This window comes from Vombatus ursinus, unplaced genomic scaffold (genome assembly GCF_900497805.2).
Source record: "Vombatus ursinus unplaced genomic scaffold, bare-nosed wombat genome assembly UNPS02014802.1, whole genome shotgun sequence".
Lineage (NCBI taxonomy): Eukaryota > Metazoa > Chordata > Mammalia > Diprotodontia > Vombatidae > Vombatus > Vombatus ursinus.
In genome coordinates, this window is record NW_020954580.1 from 30174992 (window position 1) to 30198828 (window position 23837).

Below are 23837 nucleotides of genomic sequence, written 5' to 3' on the forward strand. Positions count from 1 at the left end.
ACCACAAGAGTCTCATTTCATTGCAATCTCAAGCATGTGGTACCAGCCTGGTCTAAGCCAGGTCTGACTTACTACAGACCTCATTATATATGTCTAATAAACTGAAAAAGCTTTGAGTATAACCCTGGCAACAACGTCTACTGTCTAAGGCCCGGCCTGATTAAGTGACAATCCCACTATCTACCCTAATTAGAAACTCTTTATATGTATTATATTATATATAATTATTATCATATTATATTATATATTAGAGTATATTCATTTCTGGGAACCACATTTTAGGCAGGGCACTGAAAAGCTGGAAGGAAACCACAGTGGTGAACAAACGAGACAATTTCATACACAGAAGAGTCGAAAGAACTAGAGATGTTTAACCTGAAGAAGACCTAGAGAGGAAATGACAGCTGTCTGCAAAATATTTGAACTGTCATGTGGAAGGGGGATTAGATTTCCTTTGATTGGTCCCAAAGCACAAAATTGGGAGCAATGTGTAGAAAAGAGGCAGAGAGGCTTAATTTAAGGGAAACTACCTAACAGTGAAATGGGCTGCCTCAGGAAGTGATGGGTTCTCAATCATTAGAGGTTTTCAAGTGAAGACTGAATGACTGCTTGTTGAGGGTCTACAAAGAGGGGGTTCTTATTCATATATAATTTGTATTGGGTGACCTCTGAAATCCCTTACAACTTGCAGATTCTGTATGTAATTGAATCACCTGAACACTGCTAGTAAGGGAGATCCCTCTATTTTATAGGGCAGACCACTCCACATTGCCTATAGGATAGTGGCACCCTGACATACCGAAATTAGGAGAGACTTGGGCTCTAAATCCTGCCTTGGACACTTACTAGCTATGACCTTGGACAAGTCATGTAGTTGTGTTCCTAAGCTTCTCTTTTCTCATATGTAAAATAGGAATAATACCTCCCTCACAAGATTGTTATGAAGATCAAACGAAACATTATATGTAGCTCATAGATCTTAAAACACTAATTCTGTTACATCTTCCACATAGATTCCAAAAGGATATTATTAAAACACAGGTCTGACCATGTGAAGTTCTAGCAGCTTTAGTATAAAATTCAAATTCCTGTTTGGCATTTAAAGCTTTTTTGCAATCTGATTCAAGCCTACCCTTTATGGATTTATTGCACATTTCTCAATCTTTATCCTTCCTGCCTTCTCTGTAGCATTTGAGACTGTTTATATGCTTAATCCTCTAAATACTCTTTTGTAAGTTTTCTCCCCTATACTGATCACTCTTCCTTCTACTTGTGGGACCTTTCTCAGTATTCTTTGTGGAATCATCATCAGTGCCACACTCAATTTTTTGTATATCCAAAACAGAACTCTTCTTCCAAGACCTGCCCCTCTTCTGAAGTGCCCTATTTCTGTTGAGAGCATGTAAGTTCCTTAAGGGTAGGGCTTGGTGTCTGCGACACATTTCCAGCGGCTAGCACAATTGGTGGCACATAGCAGGCACTTTAAATACTTGCTGATTAACTATTTGATCCTTCCAGTTAACCATCTTCAAAATCCTGTAAGTTATCCTCACCTTGGCAGTTACAATAGTGTCCTAATTGGTTTGCCTTTCCCAGACATATCTTCACTCAATTCCACCTTTCACATGGCCATCAAAGTGTTTTCCTCAAACACAAGGCTTACCATGTGACCTTCCCTCCTCAATCCCCATGCTCAGTGAACTCCTGTAGCTTCCTATTAACTCTGGGATTAAATAGTAATTCCAGTTTGACATTTAAAGCTCTCCATAACCTGGTCTTATCTTTACTTTTCCTTCACATACTCTACAGCAGAGGGGTCATATTCTGGTTGCTGGTCCAAACACACCAGAATAAAATATAATAGGGAAATGTTTAACAAAATAAACAAAAATACAACATAGATAAGGTTAATTTGTGGTTTTCTGAGTCAACAAGTGCCAGTTCTGTGTTGTTCAGTTATATCTGACTCTTCATGACCCGATTTGGGATTTTCTTAGCAAAGATACTGGAGTGGTCTGCCATTGCCCTTTCCAGTTCATTTTACAGATGAGGAAACTGAGGCAAACAGGGTTAAGTGACTTGCCTAGGGTCACAGAGCTAATAAGTGTTTGAGGCCAGATTTGAACTCAGGAAGACAAGTCCAGCACTGTGCCATCTAACTGACCCAAGTGCCGGTAGGCACCCCTTTCTATTTGTTTGACTCCTGGCACTAAGGTACATCCATACTGGCCTCCTTGCTACATTCCACTTCCTATCCCCATGTCTTTGCCTTCACTGTCCACCACATTTAGAATGCTCTCCCTCCCCACTGTTACTTCCTTCAAAACTTACCTCAAGCATCACCTCTGCTTTGGGCTTTTCCTAGTCTCCCCATATGTGGCTTTATCTTCTATGGTTTCCTTGTATTTGCTTTATACATTACAGATACACCTATGTTATATATACACCTTTGCATATGTTATATATGTCTGCATACTGTCTTCTCACTTATGTAAAATCCTTGAGGGCAGAGGTTTTTCATTTTTATTTTTCCATCTACAGCACCTAGGACAGTGCCTGATATACAGTACGTGCTTAATAAGTGCTTTTGGATTGACACACTCTAAGCTCCAGCCTGTCCTTCTTGCTGTTCCTGTACACAACATGCCATCTCCTATTTCTGTGCTTTTGTATAGGCTGTCCCCATCTGCACCTCCTGGAGCCCTTCCAGGATGAAATCGTGTTGTCTCCTACATAAGGGTCAACCCTGCAAAATACTTCGTATACATTTTGTATTTATTTGTGTTCATGGCCCCCTCCACCCACATTTAATGTAAGCTCCTTGAAGGCAAAATTTGTCTTTATATCTCCTGGATATAGAACCTGGCAGATGCTTAATGAATATCTGTTCAATGAATCATTATACATCTGAAATCTTTGGGCTGGAATTAAAGACTGCATAATTCACCTTCTGTACCTATCCAACATTATACCTCCTTCCCACCAAGAATCCTAAAGCTAAAAGATTCTCTCATTACTCAAAGCCTTATTACAAACTCCTACAGCCTAGAATTGGCCTTCCCCTGCAATCCATCTATTCAATTTCTTCACGGTCCATTTAAAGTGCTATTTCCTCCACTGGGCCTTCTCTGTCTGCTCTTACACCCACTAATTCCCTCCTTTCTCACCCTGTTTTCTGAACTATTATACTTTATATCTGCATTACTTTTTTTGAACTTTGTCACTTGTTTTATAAGTTGATCCAGAACTAATGTATATGCTAGTAGAAACTGAATAAATATTTGTTGAGTTTGAGAGTCTCTGATAGTTTCCTCTTTTTCACTACTGGCATAAATCACATACAAGTCACCTGTGCTTTTTGAAAAGGCTGAAAACCTGTTTATTTTGCTATTATTTAGCCATAATGTGGCTGCTTCTATTTTGAGATGTTACTGAAACTAAGAGATTGCCCAGATATAAAAGATTCTTATTCTTCAACAGATTTGTGATACCACTAATACAAGGTGTCCCAAAAGTCTTAGTGTACAAGCATTTCAAGTTTTAATGGCTTAAAACTGCACAAAGACTTTTAGGACGCCATACACACATATACTTATCTATCTATCTACACTCTCTTTAGCAGTACCAACTACAAGCCATTCATATCTTCTAATCCAGTGGCACTCTTATCTATGGCATCCCATAAATCTCCCTTATGGTTTCACCCTATTATGCTGGGGGCCTTTCTTCAGAAAGCGTTGTGTGCACACCAATGGAGCACTCGGATATCTATACTCACTACATTTCTTTGATAGCCTTTAACCTACTTCCATAATTTTTTGATGATAATGTATTTTGGCCTTCTTATGCTCACAAGGCACCTCTCTCTTACATTCTTTGGGTAATCTACAACTTTAGTATTTTGAACACTCTGATATTCCATGGCTCCCAGGGAGAATATCTGGTTAAAACAGGCTTTCCTATGTTCAAGGTAAAGAATCAGGTCATGAAAACCACTGTGCAATTTCCCAAAAATAATCCAGATTATAGCCAGTTTGGGTTCAGTTCACCATTTCATACATATGTCTGTCCAAGACATATATACTGAATGGACTGATGAGACCTCCATTCAACCACCTATCATGGTCTGGACAATAGAAATCCACTCAACCTATGAAAATGACAGTAAGGTAGGCAGTTAAAAAAAAAAAAGGAACTCAAAGATCAGTGACTAAACAATTAAAATCATATTTCAAGTATTATACCCAAAAATAGGGAGTGGAGCCTACAATGAATAACTATCGGTTAATAATGATGACAATAATAATAATAATACAACAATAATCAGGATTTATATATAGCTTTATGGTTTGCAAAGCACTTTACAAATAGGTGTTCCAAAGGTCCTAGTTCAATTGCATACTACTAAAAGCTTAGGACTATACTAAGCCTTTATTTTCTTATATGATCCTCACAACCCTGGGAGGTTGGTGTTATTATTCTCTCCATTTTACAGATGAAGAAACTGAGGCTGAGGATGGTTAAATGACTCGCCCAGGATCTGACTGCAAGCATCTGGTTAATGATATATGTTTATCTTAGTGCAGTTTTAATCCATTAAAACTTGAAATGCATGTACACTAAGACTTTTGGGACACCTCATATTAGTGGTATCACAAATCTGTTAAAGAATAAGAATCTTTTATGTCTGGGCAATTTCGTAGTTTCAGTTACATCTCAAAATAGAGACAGCCACATTATGCCTAAATATTAGTTAAATAATGATATATATACATGTATGCACATATACACATACGTATATGTACATATATACATATGTGTGTACATACATATATATATTTTATATATATAAAATTGTGGTCCCATTATTGATTGACAGTTCTTAAAACCAAACCTCAAAGTCCCTTCTAGTAGCATCTCAAGGGTCACGGGTGGGGGGGGGAGAAGAACCATTTATAAGAATGGGAATGAGAGACTAAAGCTCTTCAGCTGCTGACAGCCTACATCACGCGTGACCGTGGCCGGTGCAGACGCCGATCCCTTGGGGGAGGTGAAGGCCCGGGACACAGAGTGACGTCACTGTGGGGCGGCGGCTCCGACCCCGGGAGCCCGGCTAGCGGACAAAGGGCATGCCCCGGAGCTGAGCCCGAGCCAAGCGGGCGCTGCTGGAGAAGCGCCGCGATGTCCCGCTGGGAGCTCCAGGCCCGAGCGGCCAGTCAGAGAGGGCCGAAGGGGCCGGCTCAGGTGACGGCGGCAGGAGGCGGGGCTGGGCCCGCCCCCCGCCGTGGCCCAGTGCCTCGCTGTGACCCCGTGCCGAGGCCTCAGCTCAGGCTCCTGTCAGGCGGCGGCGTCCGTCGGTGCTTCCCCCTCGAAGTCTCTCTCGCCCGCCCACGCAGGAACCCGGGGAGAGGTGAAGAAGAGAAGGGAAGGAGTTTGCGCGCGGACGCGGTGCGGCGCCGTTTCCGGTCCCCCAGAGCCGGCGTCGCCGCACGCTCTGCCCGCTCGCCCCCGGCCGCGGCCCCTCTTCCGGCCTCGCGGCCCCTCCGCGCGCTGTCGCCCCTCCTCCTCTCACCCGCCCTCGGGCAGCGTCGGGCTCGAGGAGGGTCCGCGCGCCGGCCCTTCCCGGCACCATGCAGTCCCGGCTCCTGCTCCTCGGCTCGGCCGGGGCGGCCGGAGGCGGAGGCAGCGGCGGAGGCAGTTCGGCCGCGCGGAGAGTGAGGCTCATCCTGCGGCAGGTGGTGCGGGGCCGCCCGGGCGCCGAAGGGCTCCGGCTCCGGCACACCGGGGCAGGGGCCGACGCAGGTAACTGGCCGCCGCCCGCCCACCCTTCCTGCCCTCCTCCCTCACTCATCCCGCGGACTGTGTCCCGGGACGCCAATGCAGGCCCCAGCTCGCTCCCAGTGACCTAGGCCCAGTCCCTTCCCCTCCTGGCTGCTGTGAAACGAGGGCATCAGACTTGGTCTCTGTAACGTTCTGTGGACCTACTGTGAGCGGCAAGGTCAGGCAGTGGGAATGCCGGCCCTAACTCTGGCACAGTGACCTTGACCTAGTCACTTCCTTTCCTCTATGAAATGAGGGGATCAGACTTGATCTTTGACGGCCCTTCCTGCTCTAACATTCCGGTCCTACTGTAGAGTGTCAGGAGATAGGGATTCCTGCCAAAGCTCTGTCTGACACAGTAACCCCAACAGTAACAGTAACTGCTCTTCTCTGGCTTTTGTGAGCTGAGGAAGCTGGACTTCATCCCTCTGGTCCCTTCCAACTCTAGCATTTGGTGATCCTGCTTTCCATTCCTTTACAATCTCAACACCTCTTTCCTCCTCTCCCCCCCATCCCCCCCCATCTCCCAGCCCAGTTGCTTATGATTATCCTACAACCCCGGATCCTGACCTTAAAACCTTAGGGTAGTTGCTGAGATCAACATTGGGTTTCTGGATGTTCTCTTTAGTCCTGCTTGATCTCCCAATCAGTGATATTCCAAATCTGATACGATCAAATTTGCTCCATGCATGGGAGTCTTGGTTGTGTTAATAATAATAAATCATAGTAATATTTCAATGCTACAAGTATCTCTGCATTCAAATGTATGGATACTGGCCCCATTAAGACAAATTACAACCTTTCTATGATTTAGTAGACTTCTTTATTTTTAATTTGGAATATTTTTTCCCAGTTACATGTAAAAACTATTTTAAACATTTGTTCCAAATTCTCTCCCACCTTCCTTATATCCTGTCCCTGAGACAGTAAGCAATTTGATATAGGCTATACATGTGCAGTCATGGAAAACATTTCCATATTAGTCATGTAGACGTGGACCAAAAAGGAAAAAAAAAACAAAAAAATGAAAAATAGTATACTTGGCTCTTCATTCATATTCCATCAGTTCTTTCTCTGGAAATGGATAATATGTTACAACATGAGTCCTTTGAACTGTCTTGGATTTTTATATTCCTGAGAATAGCTAAGTCATTCACAGTTGATCGTTGTACAATACTGCTTTTACTGTGTACAAAGTTCTCCTGTTTCTGCTCACTTCTCTTGGCATCAGTTCATTTAAGCCTTTCCAGATTTTTCTGAAATCAGCCTTCTCCTTATTTTTTATAGCACAATGGCATTCCATTACAATCATACACCACAACTTCTTCAACCATTCCATGATTAATGGGTATCTCCTCAATTTCCAATGCTTTGCCACCACAAAAAGAGCGCTATAAATCTATAAATATTTTTGTACAGATAAGCCCTTGTCTGTCTGTCTCTCTCTCACACACACACACACCTCTTAAATCTCTTTAGGTTAGAGACTTAGTAGAGGTATTGGTGGGTCAAAGCATACGCACAGTTTTATGGCACTTCGGGCACAGTTCCAAATTGTTCTCCAGAATGGTTGGATTTTTATACCTCCAGCAACAGGACATTAGTGTCCCAGTTTTCCTATATTCTCTCCAACATTTATCGTTTTCCTTTTCTGTCAGATTGGCCATTCTGATGGGTGGTACCTCAGAGTTGTTTTAATTTGCATTTCTCTAATCAGTAGTGATTTAGAGCATTTTTTTCATATGACTACAGATAGCTTTGATTTCTTCATCTGAAAATTGCTTGACCATTTAAAAGTTGGAGAATGTATTCTTAAAAATTGACTCAGTGTTCTACATAATTGAGAAATGGAGCCTTTATCAGAGATGCTTCCTGTAAAACTGGTTTCTCAGCTTTCTACTTTCTTTCTAGTCTTTGCTGCATTGGTTTTGTTTTTTCAAAAACTTTTAAATTTAATACAATCAAAATTATGCATTTTATATCTTATTGTGGTTTCTCCTTCTTGTTTGGTTATAAATTCTTCCCTTCTCCATAGATCTGACAGGTTAAACTATTCCATGCTCCCCTAATTTGCTTATGGTTTCACCCTTTTTGTTTAAATCGTGTACCCATATCTTGGTATATGGTATAAGATTCTGGTCTATACCAAGTTTCTGCCATGCTGTTTTCCAGTTTTTCCAGCAGTTTTTGTCAAATAGTGAGTTATTGTCCCAGAAGCTGAGGCCTTTGGGTTTATCAGACAGTAGATTACTATGATCATTTACTACTCTGTCTTAAGTACCTAATCTATTCCACTGATCCACCACTGTATTTCTTAGCCAGTACCAGATTATTTTGATGATTACTGCTTCATAATACACTTTGAGATCTAGTGTGGCTAGGCCACCTTCCTTCACATTTTTTTTTATTGATTCCCTTTTGTCCTTCCAGATGAATTTTGTTAGTTTTTTCTAGTTCTATAAAATAATTTTTGGTAGTTTGACATAGATATGAATAAGTAAATTAATTTGGAGTTGTCATTTTTATTTTATTGGCTCGGTCTATCCATGAACAATTAATATTTTTCCAGTTGTTTAGATCTGACTTTATTTGTGTGAAAAGTGTTTTGTAATTGTGTTCATATAATTCCTGGGTTTGTCTTGGCAAGTAGACTCCCCAGTATTTTATGTTGTCTACAGTTATTTTAAATGGAATTTCTCTTTCTATCATTTGTGCTGGACTTTGTTGGTAATATATTAAAATGCTGATGATTTATGTGGGTTTATTTTATATCCTGCTACTTTGTTAAAGTTGTTAATTATTCCAAGTAGTTTTTTAGTGGATTCTGTAGGATTCTGTAAGTATACCATCATATCAACTGCAAAGAGTGATAGTTTTGTTTCCTCATTCCATATTCTAATTCCTTCCATTTATTTTTCTTCTCTTATTGCTATAGTTAACATTTGTGGTACAATTTTGAATAATAGTAGTGATAATGGGAATCCTTGCTTCACCCCTGATCTTGTTGGGAAGGCTTTTAGCTTATACCCATTACAGATTATGTTTCTTGATGACTTCAAAATAGATACTCCTTATAATTTTAAGGAAAGTTCCATTTATTCCTATGCTCTCTAGTGTTTTTAATAGAATTGGGTGTTGTATTTTGTCAAAAGTTTTTTATGCGTCTATTGAGATAAACATATGATTTCTCTTGATATTGTTATTGATGTCATTTATGCTGATAGTTTTCCTAATACTGAACTAGCACTGCATTCCTGGCATAAATCCCACCATTGTGTTTGATCCTTGTGATATATTGCTGTAATCTCCTGGTTAGTATTTTATTTAAATTTTTTGCATCAATATTCATTAGGGAAATTAGTCTATAGTTTTCTTTCTCTGTTTTGATTCTTTCTGGTTTAGGTGTCAGTACCAAATTTGGGACGACTCCTTCTTAACCTATTTTTCCAAATAGTTTATATAGTATTGGAATTAATTTTAATGTTTTTAAATGAATTTGCTTGTAAATCCATCTGGCCCTGGGAATTTTTTCATAGGGAGTTCATTAATGTTCAGTTGCTTGTTCAAATTCTCTTTCTAAGATGGGATTACTTAAGTATTGTATTTCCTCTTCTGTTAATCTGGGCAATTTATATTTTTGTAAATATTCATCCATTACACTTAGATCATTAGATTTATTGGCATATAATTGGGCAAATAGCTCCCTAATAATTGCTTTAATTTTCTCTTCTTCCTTTTTTTTTTAAGGCAATTGGGGTTAAGTGACTTGCCCAGGGGCACACAGCTAGTAAGTGTTAAGTATTTGGTCTGAGATCAGATTTGAACTCAGGTCCTCCTAACTTCAGGGCTGGTGCTCTATCCACTGTGCCACCTAGCTGCCCCTTTTCATTTTTGATACTGGTAATTTGGTTTTCTTCTTTTCTTTAAAATCAAATTAACCAGTAGTTTGTCTATTTTATTTTATATTTTTCATAAAACCAGCTCCTAGTTTTATTTATTAGTTCAGTGGTTTTGTTTCAATTTTTATTAATCTCTCTTTTAATTTTCAGGATTTCCAGTTTGGTGTTTAACTGGGGATTTTTAATTTGTTCTTTTTCTAGTTTGTTTTTTTAAAGTTTCATGCCTGATTTATTGATTTGCTCTTTTTCTATTTTATTGATGTAAGAATTTAGAGATATAAAAATTTCCCTAAGTACTGCTTTGGCTGCATCTCATAAATTTTCTTGTCTCATTGTCATTCTCTTTAATGAAATTATTGATTGTTTCTGTGATTTGTTCTCTGATCCACTCATTCTTTAGGATTAGATTATTTAGTTTCCAGTTAATTTTTATTTTATCATTCCATGGTTCTTCATTGAATGTGATTTTTTTGCATTATGATAACAAAAGGATGTATTTAATATTTTTGCTTTTCTGCATTTGATTGTGAGGTTTTTTTTTTGGTTTGTTTTTGTTTTTGTTTTTAGGCAATTGGGGTTAAGTGACTTGCCCAGGGTTACACAGCTAGTAAGTGTCAAGTGTTTGGTCTGAGGCCGAATTTGAACTCAGGTCCTCCTGACTTCAGGGCCGGTGCTCTATCCACTGTGCCACCTAGCTGCCTCAAAGTGTGTTTGTTTTTGTGTGTGTGTGTGTGTGTGTGTGTGTGTGTGTGTGTGTAGGTGCCGTATACTACTGAGAAAAAGGTATATTCCTTTCTATTCCATTCTGTTTTGTCCAGAGGTCTCTCATAGCTAACTTTTCTAAAATTCTATTCATCTCCTTAACTTCTTTCTTATTTATTTTGTGGTTAGATATTTAGTTCATAGAGGGCAAAGTTGCAGTCCTTCAGTAGTATAGTTTTACTGTCTTTTTTCCTCTGTAACTCTTTGTTTAGATCTATTTATCTCTTTTAATTAGATCTATTTTTGTTTTGCTTTGTCTTTACCCCTGCTATTTTTTTAAAAAAATTCAGCTGAAGCATAATAGATTCTGATCCAGCCCCTTACTTTTACTCTCTGTGTGTCTTTCTGTTTCAGATGTGTTTCTTGTAAACAACATATTGTTTGTGATTTTTAATCCGTTCTCTATCTGCTTCTGTTTTATGGATAAGCCCATTCCCTTCATATTCACAGTTATGATTACCAACTGTGTATTTCCCTCCCTCTCATTTTTCCCATGTTTATCCTTTTCTTTTTCTGTCCTCTTTTACCCTGTCCTTCTTCACCAGTGTTTTGCTTCTGACCAGTGTTTCCCTCAATTTATCCTCCCTTCTCTCAGTCCTACCTGCCCCCCCCCCGCGCCTTTTCTTATCCTTCTCTCCTCCTACTTCCATATAGGGTAATATAGATTTCTATACACAACTAAGTGTGTATTTTATTACCTCTTTGGGCCAATCATTATGAGAGTAAGGTTCAAGTGTTGCCTGCCACTCCCAACCCCCATCTTTCCCTCCACTGTAATAGCTCTTTCTTGCCTCTTCATGTGAGATAATTTTCCACATTATACTCTGTTCTCTCTTCTCAGTGCAATCCTCTTTCTCACCCCTTAATTTTGTTTTTTTTCATGTCATCCTATCATAGTTAATTTATACCCACATCCTTTATGTGTACTCCTAACTGCCCTAATAGTGATAAAGTTCCTAAGTGTTACAGGTATCATCTTCCCAAGTAGGAATGTAAAAAGTATAAACTTACTGAATCCCTTATGTTTTCTCTTTCCTGTTTACTTTTTTAAGCTTCTCCAGTCTTGTATTTGAAAATCAAATTTTCTGTTCAGCTCTGATCTTTTCATTAGGAATATTTGAAAGTACTCTACTTCATTCAATGTACATTTGTTCCCCTGAAGGAGTATGCTCAGTTTTGCTGGGTAGGTGATTCTTGGTTGTGATCCTAGCTCCCTTGCCTTCCCAAACCCTCCAATCCTTTAATGTAGAAGCTGCTAAATCCTGTGTAATCCTGACTGTGGCTCCATGATATTTGAATGATTTCTTTCTGGTTGCTTACAGTATTTTCTCCTTGATCTGGGAGTTGTGGAATTTGGCTATAATATTCCTGGGAGTTTTTATTTTGGGATCTCTTTCAGGAGGTGATTGGTGGATTCTTTAATTTCTATTTTACCATCTGGTTCTAGGATATCAGGCAGTTTTCCTTGATAATTTCTGGAAATATGATGTCCTGGCTCTTTTTTTGATCAGGCTTTCAGATAGTTCAGCAAGTTTGTTTTTTTTTGAGTTTTTTTTTGGCATTCTAGGTTAAGTGACTTGACCAGAGTCACATGGTTACTAAGTGTCTTAGGCTAGATTTGAACTCAGGTCCTCATGACTCCAGGGCCAGTATTCTCTCCACCTTGAGAGTAACTTCCTTGAGTCTAGTAATTCTTAAATTATATCTCCTCAATCTATTTTCTAGATTAGTTGCTCCTCCAGTGAGATAGTTCACATTTTCTTATATTTTTTCATTTTTTTGATTTTGTTTGATTGATTCTCAATGTTTCATGGGGTCATTAGCTTACACTTGCCTAATTCCAATTTTTAAGGAATTATTTTCTTCATTGAATTTTTTGTACCTCCTATTGCCAGTTCTACTTTTTAAAATGTTATTTTCTTCAGTGAATTTTTGCACATTTTTTTTCCATTTTTTGTGCTTCCTTTGCCAAGCTGTTGACTTTTTTGTTTGTTTGTTTGTTTTGTTTTGGCTTTTTGGTGAGGCAGTTTTGGTTAAGTGACTTGCCCAGGGTCACACAGCTAGTAAGTGTTGTTGATTTTTTTTTCATGACTATCTTGTATCACCCTTATTTCTTTACCCTGTTTTTTCTTCTACTTCTCTTTTTTGATTTTTAATATCATTTTTCTTTTGCTCTTCTGGGAATTCTTATTGGGCCTGAGACCAGTTCAGATTTTTCTATGAGGCTTTGCATATAGGTGTTCTGGCATTGTTGTCCTCTTCTGAGTTTGTGTTTTGATCTTTCCTTTCACCATAGTAACTTTTTGTCATCCGGTTCTTTTTTCCCCTCATTTTTCCAAGCTCTTTCATGACTTTTATGTTAAAGTTGGGTTCTGCTCCTGTGTTGGAGGAGGCTCTGTCCCAAGCTTCTTGCATGGGAGCCTCATGTCTCATTGCTGGCCTGCACTGGAGTTAGCAGGACCTTGCTGCTTGGTTGCCCTGGTGGTTTTCGGACTTTGCTCCTTGAGATGTTCTCTGGCCTGGGAGCCACAGGGCCTTGCTGCTAGGCTGCATTGGAGTCATGGAGCCTCACCACTGGGCTATACCAGGAGTCATGGGGCCTCATTGCTGGTTGTGTCAGGGCTGCATGGTCTACCCGCTGTGGGGTTGGGGGCTGGTGCCTTGAGGCCTTGCTTGTCCTAGTGTCCAGGGCTTGGCAGCTGGCTTTTTCAGACTGCCTGCCTTGTACTTCAAACCCCTTTTATCCCAGTGAGACAAACCTTTCTTGTCAACCTTCTCAGTTGTCTTAGACTCGAAAATTGTTTCACCCTGTCCTTTTGTTGGTTCTGCTGCTCCAGAATTTGTTTTGAGGCATTATTTTATAGTTGTTTGGAGGTGGGTTTGGGAGAGTTCAGGCGAGTTCCTGACTTATTCTACCATCTTGGCTCCACTCTCCAGTGGACTGTTTTTGAGAATTGATTTGGCTAACCTGAAGATGAGGTTGTCTGAACTAAACTGGCCCTGGATAAGAGAGAATCCATCAGCCTCTAGTTAGTCAGTGCCTTTTGAACTTGTTAGGACTTGAGTATTTGTATTGCTGCAGTAGGCTTTGAGAAACCAGGGTCCACTACTTTGCCATGGCTTCCAAGAAATACTTTATTTTATTTTTTTTCTTTTAAATAGTATTTTATTTTTTCTAATTACATATAAAGACAATTTTTAACATTCATTTTTTATATAAAATTTTGAGTTGAGTTTTTTTCTCCCTAAGACAGTAAACAATTTGTTATAGGTTATGTATAAGTAATCATGTAAAACATAGTTCCATATTAGTCATGTTGTCAAAGAAGAAATAGAATAAAAGGAAAAAACACTCACAAAAAAGAAAAAAGTGAAAATAGTATGCATTGATCTATATTTAGACTCCATCATTTCTTCCTTTGGATATCGATAGCATTTTCCATTATGAGTCTGTTGGACTTATCTTGGACCATTGTATTGTTGAGAAGAGCTAAGTGAATCATAGTTGATCATTGCACAATGTTGCCGATAATCTGTACAATGTTTTCCTGGTTCTACCCACTTCATTTTGCATTAGTTCATGTAAGTCTTTTCAAGTTTCTCTGAAATCATCCTGCTCATCATAGCACAGTACTATTCCATTACATTCATATACTATAACTTGTTCAGCCATTTCCCAATTGATAGGCATCCCCTCAATTTCCAATTCTTTGCCACCACAGAAAGAGCTGCTATTAATATTTTTGTACATGGAGGTCCTTTTCCCTTTTTGATCTCTTTGAGATATAGACCTAGTAGTGTATTGCTGGATCAAAGGGTATGCACAGTTTTATAGCCCTTTGGGCATAGTTCCAAATTGCTCTCCAGAATAGTTTGATCAGTTCACAATTCTACCAACAGTACATTAATGTCCAAATTTTCCCCACATCCTCCCAGCATTTGTCATTTTCCTCTTCTGTGATATTAGCCAATATGATAGGTGTGAGGTGGTACCTCAGAGTTGTTTTAATTTGAATTTCTCTAATTAATAGTGATTTAGAGCATTTTTTCATATGACTTGATAGCTTTGATTTCTTCATTTGAAAACTGTCTGTTCATATCCTTTGACCATTTATCAGTTGGGGAATGGCTTGCATTCTCATAAATTTGACTCTTCTCTCTATATTTTAGAAATGAGACTTTTATCAGAGACATTTGCTGTAAAACTTGTTTCCCAGTTTTCTGCTTTCCTTCTAATCTTGGTTGTATTGGTTTGGTATGTGTAAAAGCTTTTCAATTTAATATAACCAAGTTATCCATTTTATATCTTGTAATGGTCTTTATTTCTTGTTTGGTCACAAATTCTTCCCTTCTCCATAGACTGACAGATAAACTACTCCTTGCTCTCCTAATTTTCTTATGGTGTCTCCCTTTATATCTAAATCATGTCTCCATTTTTACCTTATCTTGGTATACAAAATAAGATGTTGGTCTATTCCTAGTTTCTGCCATACTATTTTCCAGTTTTCTCAGTCCAAAGAAAACTTTAATAGAATAATAACAGCCGACATTTTCTTTGTGGTTACATTATCCCATTTGGTCTTCCTAATGGCATAAATTACATAATTTGAACTTCATAGCAACCACAAGAAGATAATGCCTATCTCCATTTAATAAATGAGCAAACAGGTACAGAATGATTAAGTGATTTTTGAACATTAGTAGGTAGTAGACCCAGGATCCAATTCACTCCTTCTGACTCTTTCCAAATGCACCATATTACTTCTGTTACAGAAAAAAAAATTAAATTTCATGGCGACTAGTATACTTAAAGTGTAATGATCAGACTAGGCCATAAGTAGTGAAGTTTAAATAGGTGAGTGAAGTTTACCAAGTAGAATGTAAAGAGGAGTGTCCCTGAACAGTATAGCTCAGCACCTATGCCTGGAAAACTTAGCTTGGTAACTCTACTCAAATGAGGGAAGCAGCTGTGAGCAGAAGAGACGATGTGCTGTAAGGCTGTTTTGAGGCACTTGAGTTATGTGGAAGAAATGTTTATTGGGAAGCAATGAGAAATTTTGCTTTGGTAGGCTTCCATCAAAGTTGGACCAACAGGCAAGTATACAAAGACAAATAAAGAGCAGTATGCTGTAAGAATGAACAACTTGAAAGGAAAATATATTTTCAGATACACATGGAGCGCATTTTGGCATATGAAGGTCGCTTCATATTAGACTATAAACTGAGTGACAGGAGAGGTCATGATAGAATCTACTGCACATGAAGAGAGAGTGTAATTGGCTAAAAGTAGTAGTTGTTTTCAGAGCACAGTGTTTTTGTTAAACTGATTATACTGAGGGGAGGGTCAAAGTGTATATCCAAGCCAAATTGAGGTATCATCTTTTCTTATACCGTATCCTATTTTCAGGTCAAGTTAACAAGTATTTATTTAGCTCCTACTATGTGCCAAGCCTTTCGCTAATCCTTGGGGATACAAAGAAAGGTAAAAGTAGTCCTTGTTTTCAGAGACGTAACAGTCTAATGGGGGAGACAACATGCAATTCTGTAGGAACAAGGTACAGATAGGATAAATTAGAGATAATCTCAGAGGGAAGGCACTAGCAGTAAGAGTGATCGAAAGGTTTTTTTGTAGGAGGTGAGATTTTAGCTGAGACGTTAAGGAAGCCAGAAAAGTCAGAAAGTAGAGATGAGGGAGAGAATTACAGGCACAAAAGATAACTGAAAGTGAAAATGCATGTAATGGAGAGATAGGATGTCTTGCTATATGAACAAGGAGTCAGTGTCCCTGGATCATAGAGGGGAGTAAGGTATATGAAAATTGGGAAGATTGGAGTGGGCCAGGTTATGAAAGATTTTACATTGCCAAGCAGAGGATTTTATATTTGACCCTGGAAATAATGATGAACCTTGAAGTTTATTGAATAGAAGAGTGACATGGTCAGACCTGCACTTTATTTTCCTTTCCTTGGATAGCCTACTTACCTTCCTTTTTTTCTGAATATTTTCCTTGAGAAAATGCTTAGAATGAATTTAAGCCACAGTCTGGGCTTGATTCTACATGATTCTACATGAGACATGTACGTCTCACCCTGATCCTTTGATACCTGAAGGTGATCCTGAGCCTAGTGCAGCACAATTTCTGACAGACTCTATCAAGCTGGAAAGGTTTTGAATCTTACTTTGGACCGACTGTATGTCTGTTTTTTGTGGCGAATCCTATGGAAGTTCAGAGAGGTTCTTCTATCCATCCATGAAGGCAGACAGAGACTGTGAGTTGTATTGGTGTAAGGAATACCTCATTTGATGAAATTGTGGATCTTTTGAAGCATCATTTGGACTTTGTGCCACACCTTAAATTTGATACCAGTAGTTGCTTCTTAAAAGCATGCCATGGTGTTATTTAATAACAACATTTATTAAAAGCCCTCAGAGCACTAGGTGCTAAAGAAGATACATAATTTAGGTAAGACATCTCAAATTTCATGGGGTTTACAGTTGAGTAGGAGAATAACTCATAATCATAGATAAATATAATACAAACCACTACATGATAAGTACGTTAGGAGGCCCATTGGGCTTTCTGGAGACAAAGAGTAGACCATTTTGAGTGGAATATATAATACGTATGGAGAGTAGTGATATGAGGGAAGGCTGGAAAATTAGAATGGCACTAGAGGGCTAGTCACCAGATTGTGAAGTTACCATTAGGAATAGGGAACCACTGAACAAAAAATACTAAAAACAATAATTGACATTTATATGTTACTTTTAAGGCTTGCAAAATGCTTTGCATATGTTATTTTATCCTCAAAACAACCCTGTGAAATAAATTCCATTATCTTCATTTACTGATGAGGAAACTGATACGCAGAGAGTTTAAATACTTTCCTCATGATCACATAGATAGTAAGGGTCAGAGGTTGGATTGGAAGCCAGGTGAGGGACATGTATTAGAGTGGTGACAGTAGGAACAGAGAAGAGAAATTAGATGTGAAACGTGGAAGTAGGATTGATGGGACCTGGTAACTGATTGTTTTATGAGAGGTGATGGAAATAGAAGGATCAAAGTTAACCCTATGGTTATAGACATGGGAAAGTGGTTGAAGGATGCGCACCTTAGACAGAAATAATGAAGTTAGAAGGAAAAGCAGCTTTAGGAGCAAAATTCTAAATTATGTATTAGACATAGTGAGTTTGAGGTGCTGGTAGGACTTGTAGGTAGAGATGGGCAGGGACTATGGAGTGCAGGTCTAACCATGTCACTTCTCTATTAAGTAAACTCCAGTTGCTCTCTATTATTTCTAGGATCAGATGTATTCTATTTGGCATTTAAAAGCCCTTCATAAACTGACCCACATATGCAGTTGGTCCTCTGATTTCCGAATTCAAAAACATTTCAATTTCTTTATAATTGTTAGGCAATAATAAAATTTCTGAGATTGCCTTGCTTTGCATCTTCTTGCTTTTGGGGTCCCTCATCTTACCCCTAAGTGGCTAGCTGTGTTCATATATGGTTATAGGATTGAATACTGAAGGTTCAGCTGTACTTTACAAAAACCCATTCAAAACCAAGCAGTTTACACAATTATAACTCCCTGAAAGCAGTAAGGCACTCCTTTCAGTAGAATATATTTATTTTATTCTCTTCATGGAGAATGGCCAAAGGCACTTCACTTTCTTATCTCTCAGGAGTTGGGATGTCTCACAGTAAGCAACCACAGTTTACAAAGTCATGACCAAAAACACAGTTTGGACTCACTGTCCTTAGCCAACTCGTTATATTCCGTTCCTGCTGAACCTGCTGTGCCTAACTCAGGCCGGTCCTCTGGGAATTTAGGTTTGTTGTTGGAACAAAGTGAGATACTTGTAGGTCTTTCAGTATTTAGCAAAAAAGAGATTTACTCTGCTATGGCAGTAGGAGGATATTCAATTGAGCTTTAAGTACTGGACTAGGAGCCAGATAGACTTGAGTTCAGATCCTGCATCGGTACTTATTAGTGATAGGACTTGACTCAGTTTCCTTATCTGTTAAATGGGGATAAACAGAGCACCTTTCACCCAGGTTGTTGTGAGAATCACATGAGATAATTTATCTAAAATGCTTTGTAAATCTTAAAGTGCCATATAAATGCAAGTTCTTAGTGTTGGCATCAACCATCTGAGCCAACCAAGTCTCCAGTAATGTCTCTGTACTTTTAGAAGAAGAAATAGCCCCATATGCATGGGTCGGGGGGAGGGGTGAAGGAGAAAGTTAGCCTATTGTTTCTAGCGCAGGGTTTTAGAGTGTTGGATCCCTCTGTAGGGTGTTAGGATGGAGTGATATGCACCTTGGAGACGCTGGCCTTGGTTGCCCTTATCTGAGTGCTGTTTTGCCCAGAATGGTTTCAATAGCCACATGTGTTCCTGGCCACTTCCCCAATCTTGGCTGACCACACAGGGCTTACTTCAGCGTATGGAGTCTTTCAGGCTGCAGGTGTATCTCTTGATGCAGTGGTCCTACCAGGAGGTTTTTGTCTAGTTTGCCTGGGTATTAGATTTTTTGTTGGGCCTCCTTTTCTCTTGCCTGTGGGCTTCTGGCTGTCTTTCTGTGTAATTGTAGGATGATGTCGTTTGTTGTAGTTTCTTATTGGATTTTTTGACCATTATTTAATGTGGTATTATTTTAGGCTTTTCCTTGAGTAAGAGTGTGGGAGTTGGATTGTTGTTGTTTAAGCATCTCAGCCTGGTCTGGGAGTCACTTTGTGCCTTGAGTCATGAGGCCTAGTCCCATTTTTGCCTTTACCATGGCATTCAGTGTTCCTAAGGTCAGGGTACACTATCTCTGGATTTTTGTCTCCCTTGCCACCCTGGGCCCTGGCTACACACCCAGGGACCCATATACCTCTTCTGGTTTGTGATGTGGTCCTGGGAAGCACAACCTCATTTGGATGTCTGCTTTCTGCCCTTTGATTCCAGGTGAAACCTATATGAGTCCTTTCTGTCTCTTACTATGGACATATACCATTTTTGTACCTCTGCTTTGGAGAGATTCCCCATTCTGTGTTCCTGAGATGTCTACTCCTACTTGGTTAATTCTACTTCAAGGGTTCTGATTTTGAATTACATTTATGTCCTAATGGCTTCTTTTTAAAAATCTTATTGCTCTTCTAAACATTATGGATTTTTTTTTCTCCCTGATCTTTGGGGAGTTGCAGAATTTTATTTCGTTGGGGATTCTTGGTTCATTTTCCTGCATAGTATGTATTATGATCGTTTTTTTGTGTGATTTTTTTGCTAATTTTTTTTTCTTTTTGGATCTCACTATTTATTATCTTATCTACCTGGAAACAAGGTTTATACTTGACTTTTCCCTTTAGAAGTTTTGTGTTTTGTATTTCAAGTAGCTTTTCTCTGGCATACCTTGTCACTCTTTCCTCTTTCCTCTTCCATTTGCTACACAGCTTGGCTGTCATCAGCTTCCTTGGGTTGGAGGATGTGGGACCTGCCTGATCTCTGCCAGGAGTAAACTTCATGGGACGGGTTTGAGGGTGGGAAGACTGACCCCATCTAGGTTTTAGTTTCCTTCTCTTCTAGCCAGTTCTATTTTGTGTGTGGTTTCTTTCCCTGTGACCAGTTTAATTCCCTTTTCTTCATGTGGCTATGCAGAATACTTTCCACTTCATATGGAGTGGTGAGGGAGTTTATACTAAATCACTTTTGTTGGGGGGGGATAAGACAAAGGCCCCTACAGCTGGACCTGAAACGCATCCTTGTGAGGTGGCTAATGGCATCCATGGGATGGGGTTAGGCTGGGAATGGTGTTTCAGTATTTGTTCTCTGATGTTATATCATGAGACTGTTAGTGAGTTCAGTTTTTCTGTCAAATTATCTTCTAGATCCAGCTTTAGGACTACAAGTTTGGTGCGTATTTATTCCTTTTCAGAATGTTGTTTTGGACTGATGTTCAGAAAGTAACTACTCCATTCTGCAGGTCATATGACTTCATGAATGTTTGCAAGAGAGAACTGCTTGTACCAAACATGATGAACAGTGAATAGCACCATAAAAAATTCAGTTGACTACATCTTAACAGATGAGAAATGAAAGATTAAATCTTAATTTTTTTATTGAGATCTGTTTTTATGTCACCTTTATCCTAGCCAGAGAGCCATTCCTTACAACACACCTATCCAGAATTACACCTTATAATATAGAATAAAAAAGTAAGAGAAAAAAAGCAGTTCAACAAAACTAATGCATATATCAACTGACTGTGACTGTAAATGCGGTGGGAGGGAGCTACACTTTATCATCTTTTGGGTCAAGCTTGATCTCTATGATTATACAACATTTAGGTTTGCTTGTTTGTTTTTGTCTTTCCATTTACATTGTTTTACTCTTGTATATTGTTTCCTGATTCTGCTTCATTCATATACACATACGTATACTATTGAAGTATTTTCAATAGAATGAAATTACTGACATTTGGAATCAGTAAAAGGGGGAAGGGAATAAGCATTTTTAACCAATAAAATTATAGGACTCTGACTAAAGCTAATCTTTTCCAAGTAGTTTGCTCTTAGACTTCTGTGTAATACTTTGAAATCAGGATGGTTTCAAAAGATATAAAAAGGCATCTTCATTTTCTTTAATTCTATTTGGAAGCCTTTATCTTTTAAAAACTTTTCAGTGTATTTTCAAGTTAACATATTCTGTGGATGAAAGAGTAATGAAATATGTAATTTGTTTTGTGATTAATAGCATTTATGTGACAGTTTATTTACTAAAAGTAAATGATATTTAGTGATTTAAACAGAATGATAGTGATAAGGTTCATTTTTTGAATTGTTTATTCATATAACAGGCATAATTAGATGTTAAATTGCATATCATCATGTAACAATTTGTACAGACTTTTGTTAAATCATGTTCATGTTCACTAACAGTAATTATTATGAATTGCTTATGTTATGAATCATTTTATCATAGGAAGAGTTGGATTTGGTTAATTATGTGTTAAGTATGTAGTCAAAATAGTTTTTATATGAAGAAAGCTATGTCATTAATTTAATTTACATTAAGATATAAATCTGTTATGCTGTAATATATGCTTCACTCCCTTTATTATTCCTATTCAAACCCTTTCATTAAATGTGCACTGTGGGCCATATGCAGAATTTATCCATTTGCCAGTGGGCTGGCCTATCTCCAGAATTGCAGATGGGATTTTTCCAAGCCAAGTATAGACAAAAGCTTGATTCAGCATTTTACAAAAACATTTAAGTTAATTAAAACAAACAAAACCCCTACTAAAATATTTTTGAGTTAAAAAATTAGAATAATTAAAATGCCCGTGTGTTTGGAGTTCACAGTGAGTTAAGCAATAGCATTAATAAAAATATTTGGATACTTAGACAAAAGACAGTAAGAAACATTTTATGGGACAAAGTACTTGCTGAATTAAAAGTACTAATATAAATCTTTAATTCTGTAATAAGAAAGATGGCAAAGAACTTCAATTGGAGTACAATAGAAGAAAACTTAAGAAGTTTTTGAAAAATGACAGATCTTTCAAAGACAAAATTTATTTAGGAGCATGAAGAAAATAGAAATAATTCTTAAACAAGATACAGTGGCTTGAAATTACACTGACACCTCATTTATCTGGCATTCTTATGGAATGATATATTATTATTCCTATTTTATAGGTAAAGAAGAAACAGAGACTTAGAGAGGTCACATAGCTAGTATAATTTGAAGTCAGAACTTGAACTCTGATCTTCTGCCCCTAAGACCAGTGCTGCTTCTTTTTAATCATATCACAACAGATTCATCTCCCTTCCGTTTCTTTAAAGGCAGAAAATGCTTTTCATCTGCCTTTGTATGAATGGACAGACAGCCTTTGCTCTCTGTTGGTGTCTGTGCAACACTGAGAACTAGAGAAAGGTCCTCCGAATATATTGATGAATTTCATAGGATGAGAAGGTATGGTTGTGATTTGAGTAGTTGGAGAGGGATACTTAGACAGATGACATCACAGATTCACTGAAGTATCTTTCCCAGAGCCTGGCAACTAGCAACAATGTTTAATGAATGTATTTTGTTTTTGTCATTGAATGAATTGCATTGATATTTCAGTACTTTAAGATTTTGTGATTTCCTTAGTATTATGGAAATACTTCTACCAACACAACCAGAACATCTGCTAAACTTTAGTAGGCACTGACTGCTGTCTCCTTTCCCTACCTCCACCACCCCCAAATCTGACCTGGTGATTGCTCTGTATTATTTATGTAATTCCAGCTTTAGTCCCTTCCACAGATGAATTGTATACTGTTATTCCATCTTTAGGAGGGAATAATTCAGAGGTTCCCAAATTGGGCAATTCTGCCCCCTGGGGGCCACTGGAAGGACCCGGGGGGTGGTAATAGCCTCTAGTGCAATTGGGGGGCATTGAATAACAGTCAGGGGGCGGTGGAAGCACAAGAAAAGAAGATAAGAAAATTTTGAAAAACCGTTCATACATGTTTCATCTGTTGTGTAACATATTTAAAGTCATAGTGATTATATTATTTTCCAAATAAACACACAAAATGCAAGTTATAACCAATCAGTGGTCAAGTCTGCTGACAGGTTTTAACAAGCAAGTGTTGGCAGGGTACATGTCAGGGATTGTCAGGAAGTCCAGCATGCCAAGGCGGGAATATATGCATGTAATGACTTGTTTACAATATGATACTATACGGTTACATGATGCAATATTGTATCATCAAAATTTCAATGCGGGAAAAAACCCACAAATTTATATTAAATTATTAAATTTAAGATGTCATTTAAAAAAAAGTTATATTTTTTTGAAATGATGCAGCTTTCAAAAAGAAAGTGTTAAAGAGTTAAAGAAAGTAGATTTTCCAGGGATCAATGAGTAATTTTTTATTTTTTTTTTTGAAAAGGAGACTGTAAGCCAAATAAGTTTAGGAACCTCTGGAGTAGATTAGTGGGAGAAAAGCTGTTTAATTGTCATTCTGGAGGCTGTTATGACTAGAGAATGATAATTTGAGGAGAAGGAACTAAGAGAACTTCTTTCCTGAGAGACTATGCAAGTTAATTGTCAAAGAGAAAGAATCTGAAGAGATATTTCATGAGAAAATTGTGTTTAAAGCTTATCCTTTGAAGAGACTTATCTAGAGATTTTTACTATTATCCTGAAAGAGCTGAATGGTGAGACTGTGAAGTCATCAATTGCACTTGGTGGTTAGAGGTGATTTTGGCTGAGATCCTAGTTACTTTCATACATCATTGAAGTATTTAATTATGTCTGTATTGTTTGTTAAATGTTAATAAGTTGTGTAGCCTTTGGTCTTTAAGCGTTAATCT

At 38.3% G+C, this 23837-nt stretch overlaps 1 protein-coding gene across 1 annotated transcript in view; it reads left to right on the top strand.

Moving 5' to 3' along the window:
* The first annotated feature begins 5630 nt into the window (after positions 1–5630).
* VWA8 (von Willebrand factor A domain containing 8) overlaps positions 5631–23837 on the top strand; it is a 399466-nt gene continuing 381259 nt past the window's right edge. Inside the window, exon 1 of the mRNA XM_027873608.1 lies at positions 5631–5802. Coding sequence (XP_027729409.1) covers positions 5631–5802 — 172 coding nt within the window. The remainder of the gene's footprint in view (positions 5803–23837) is intronic.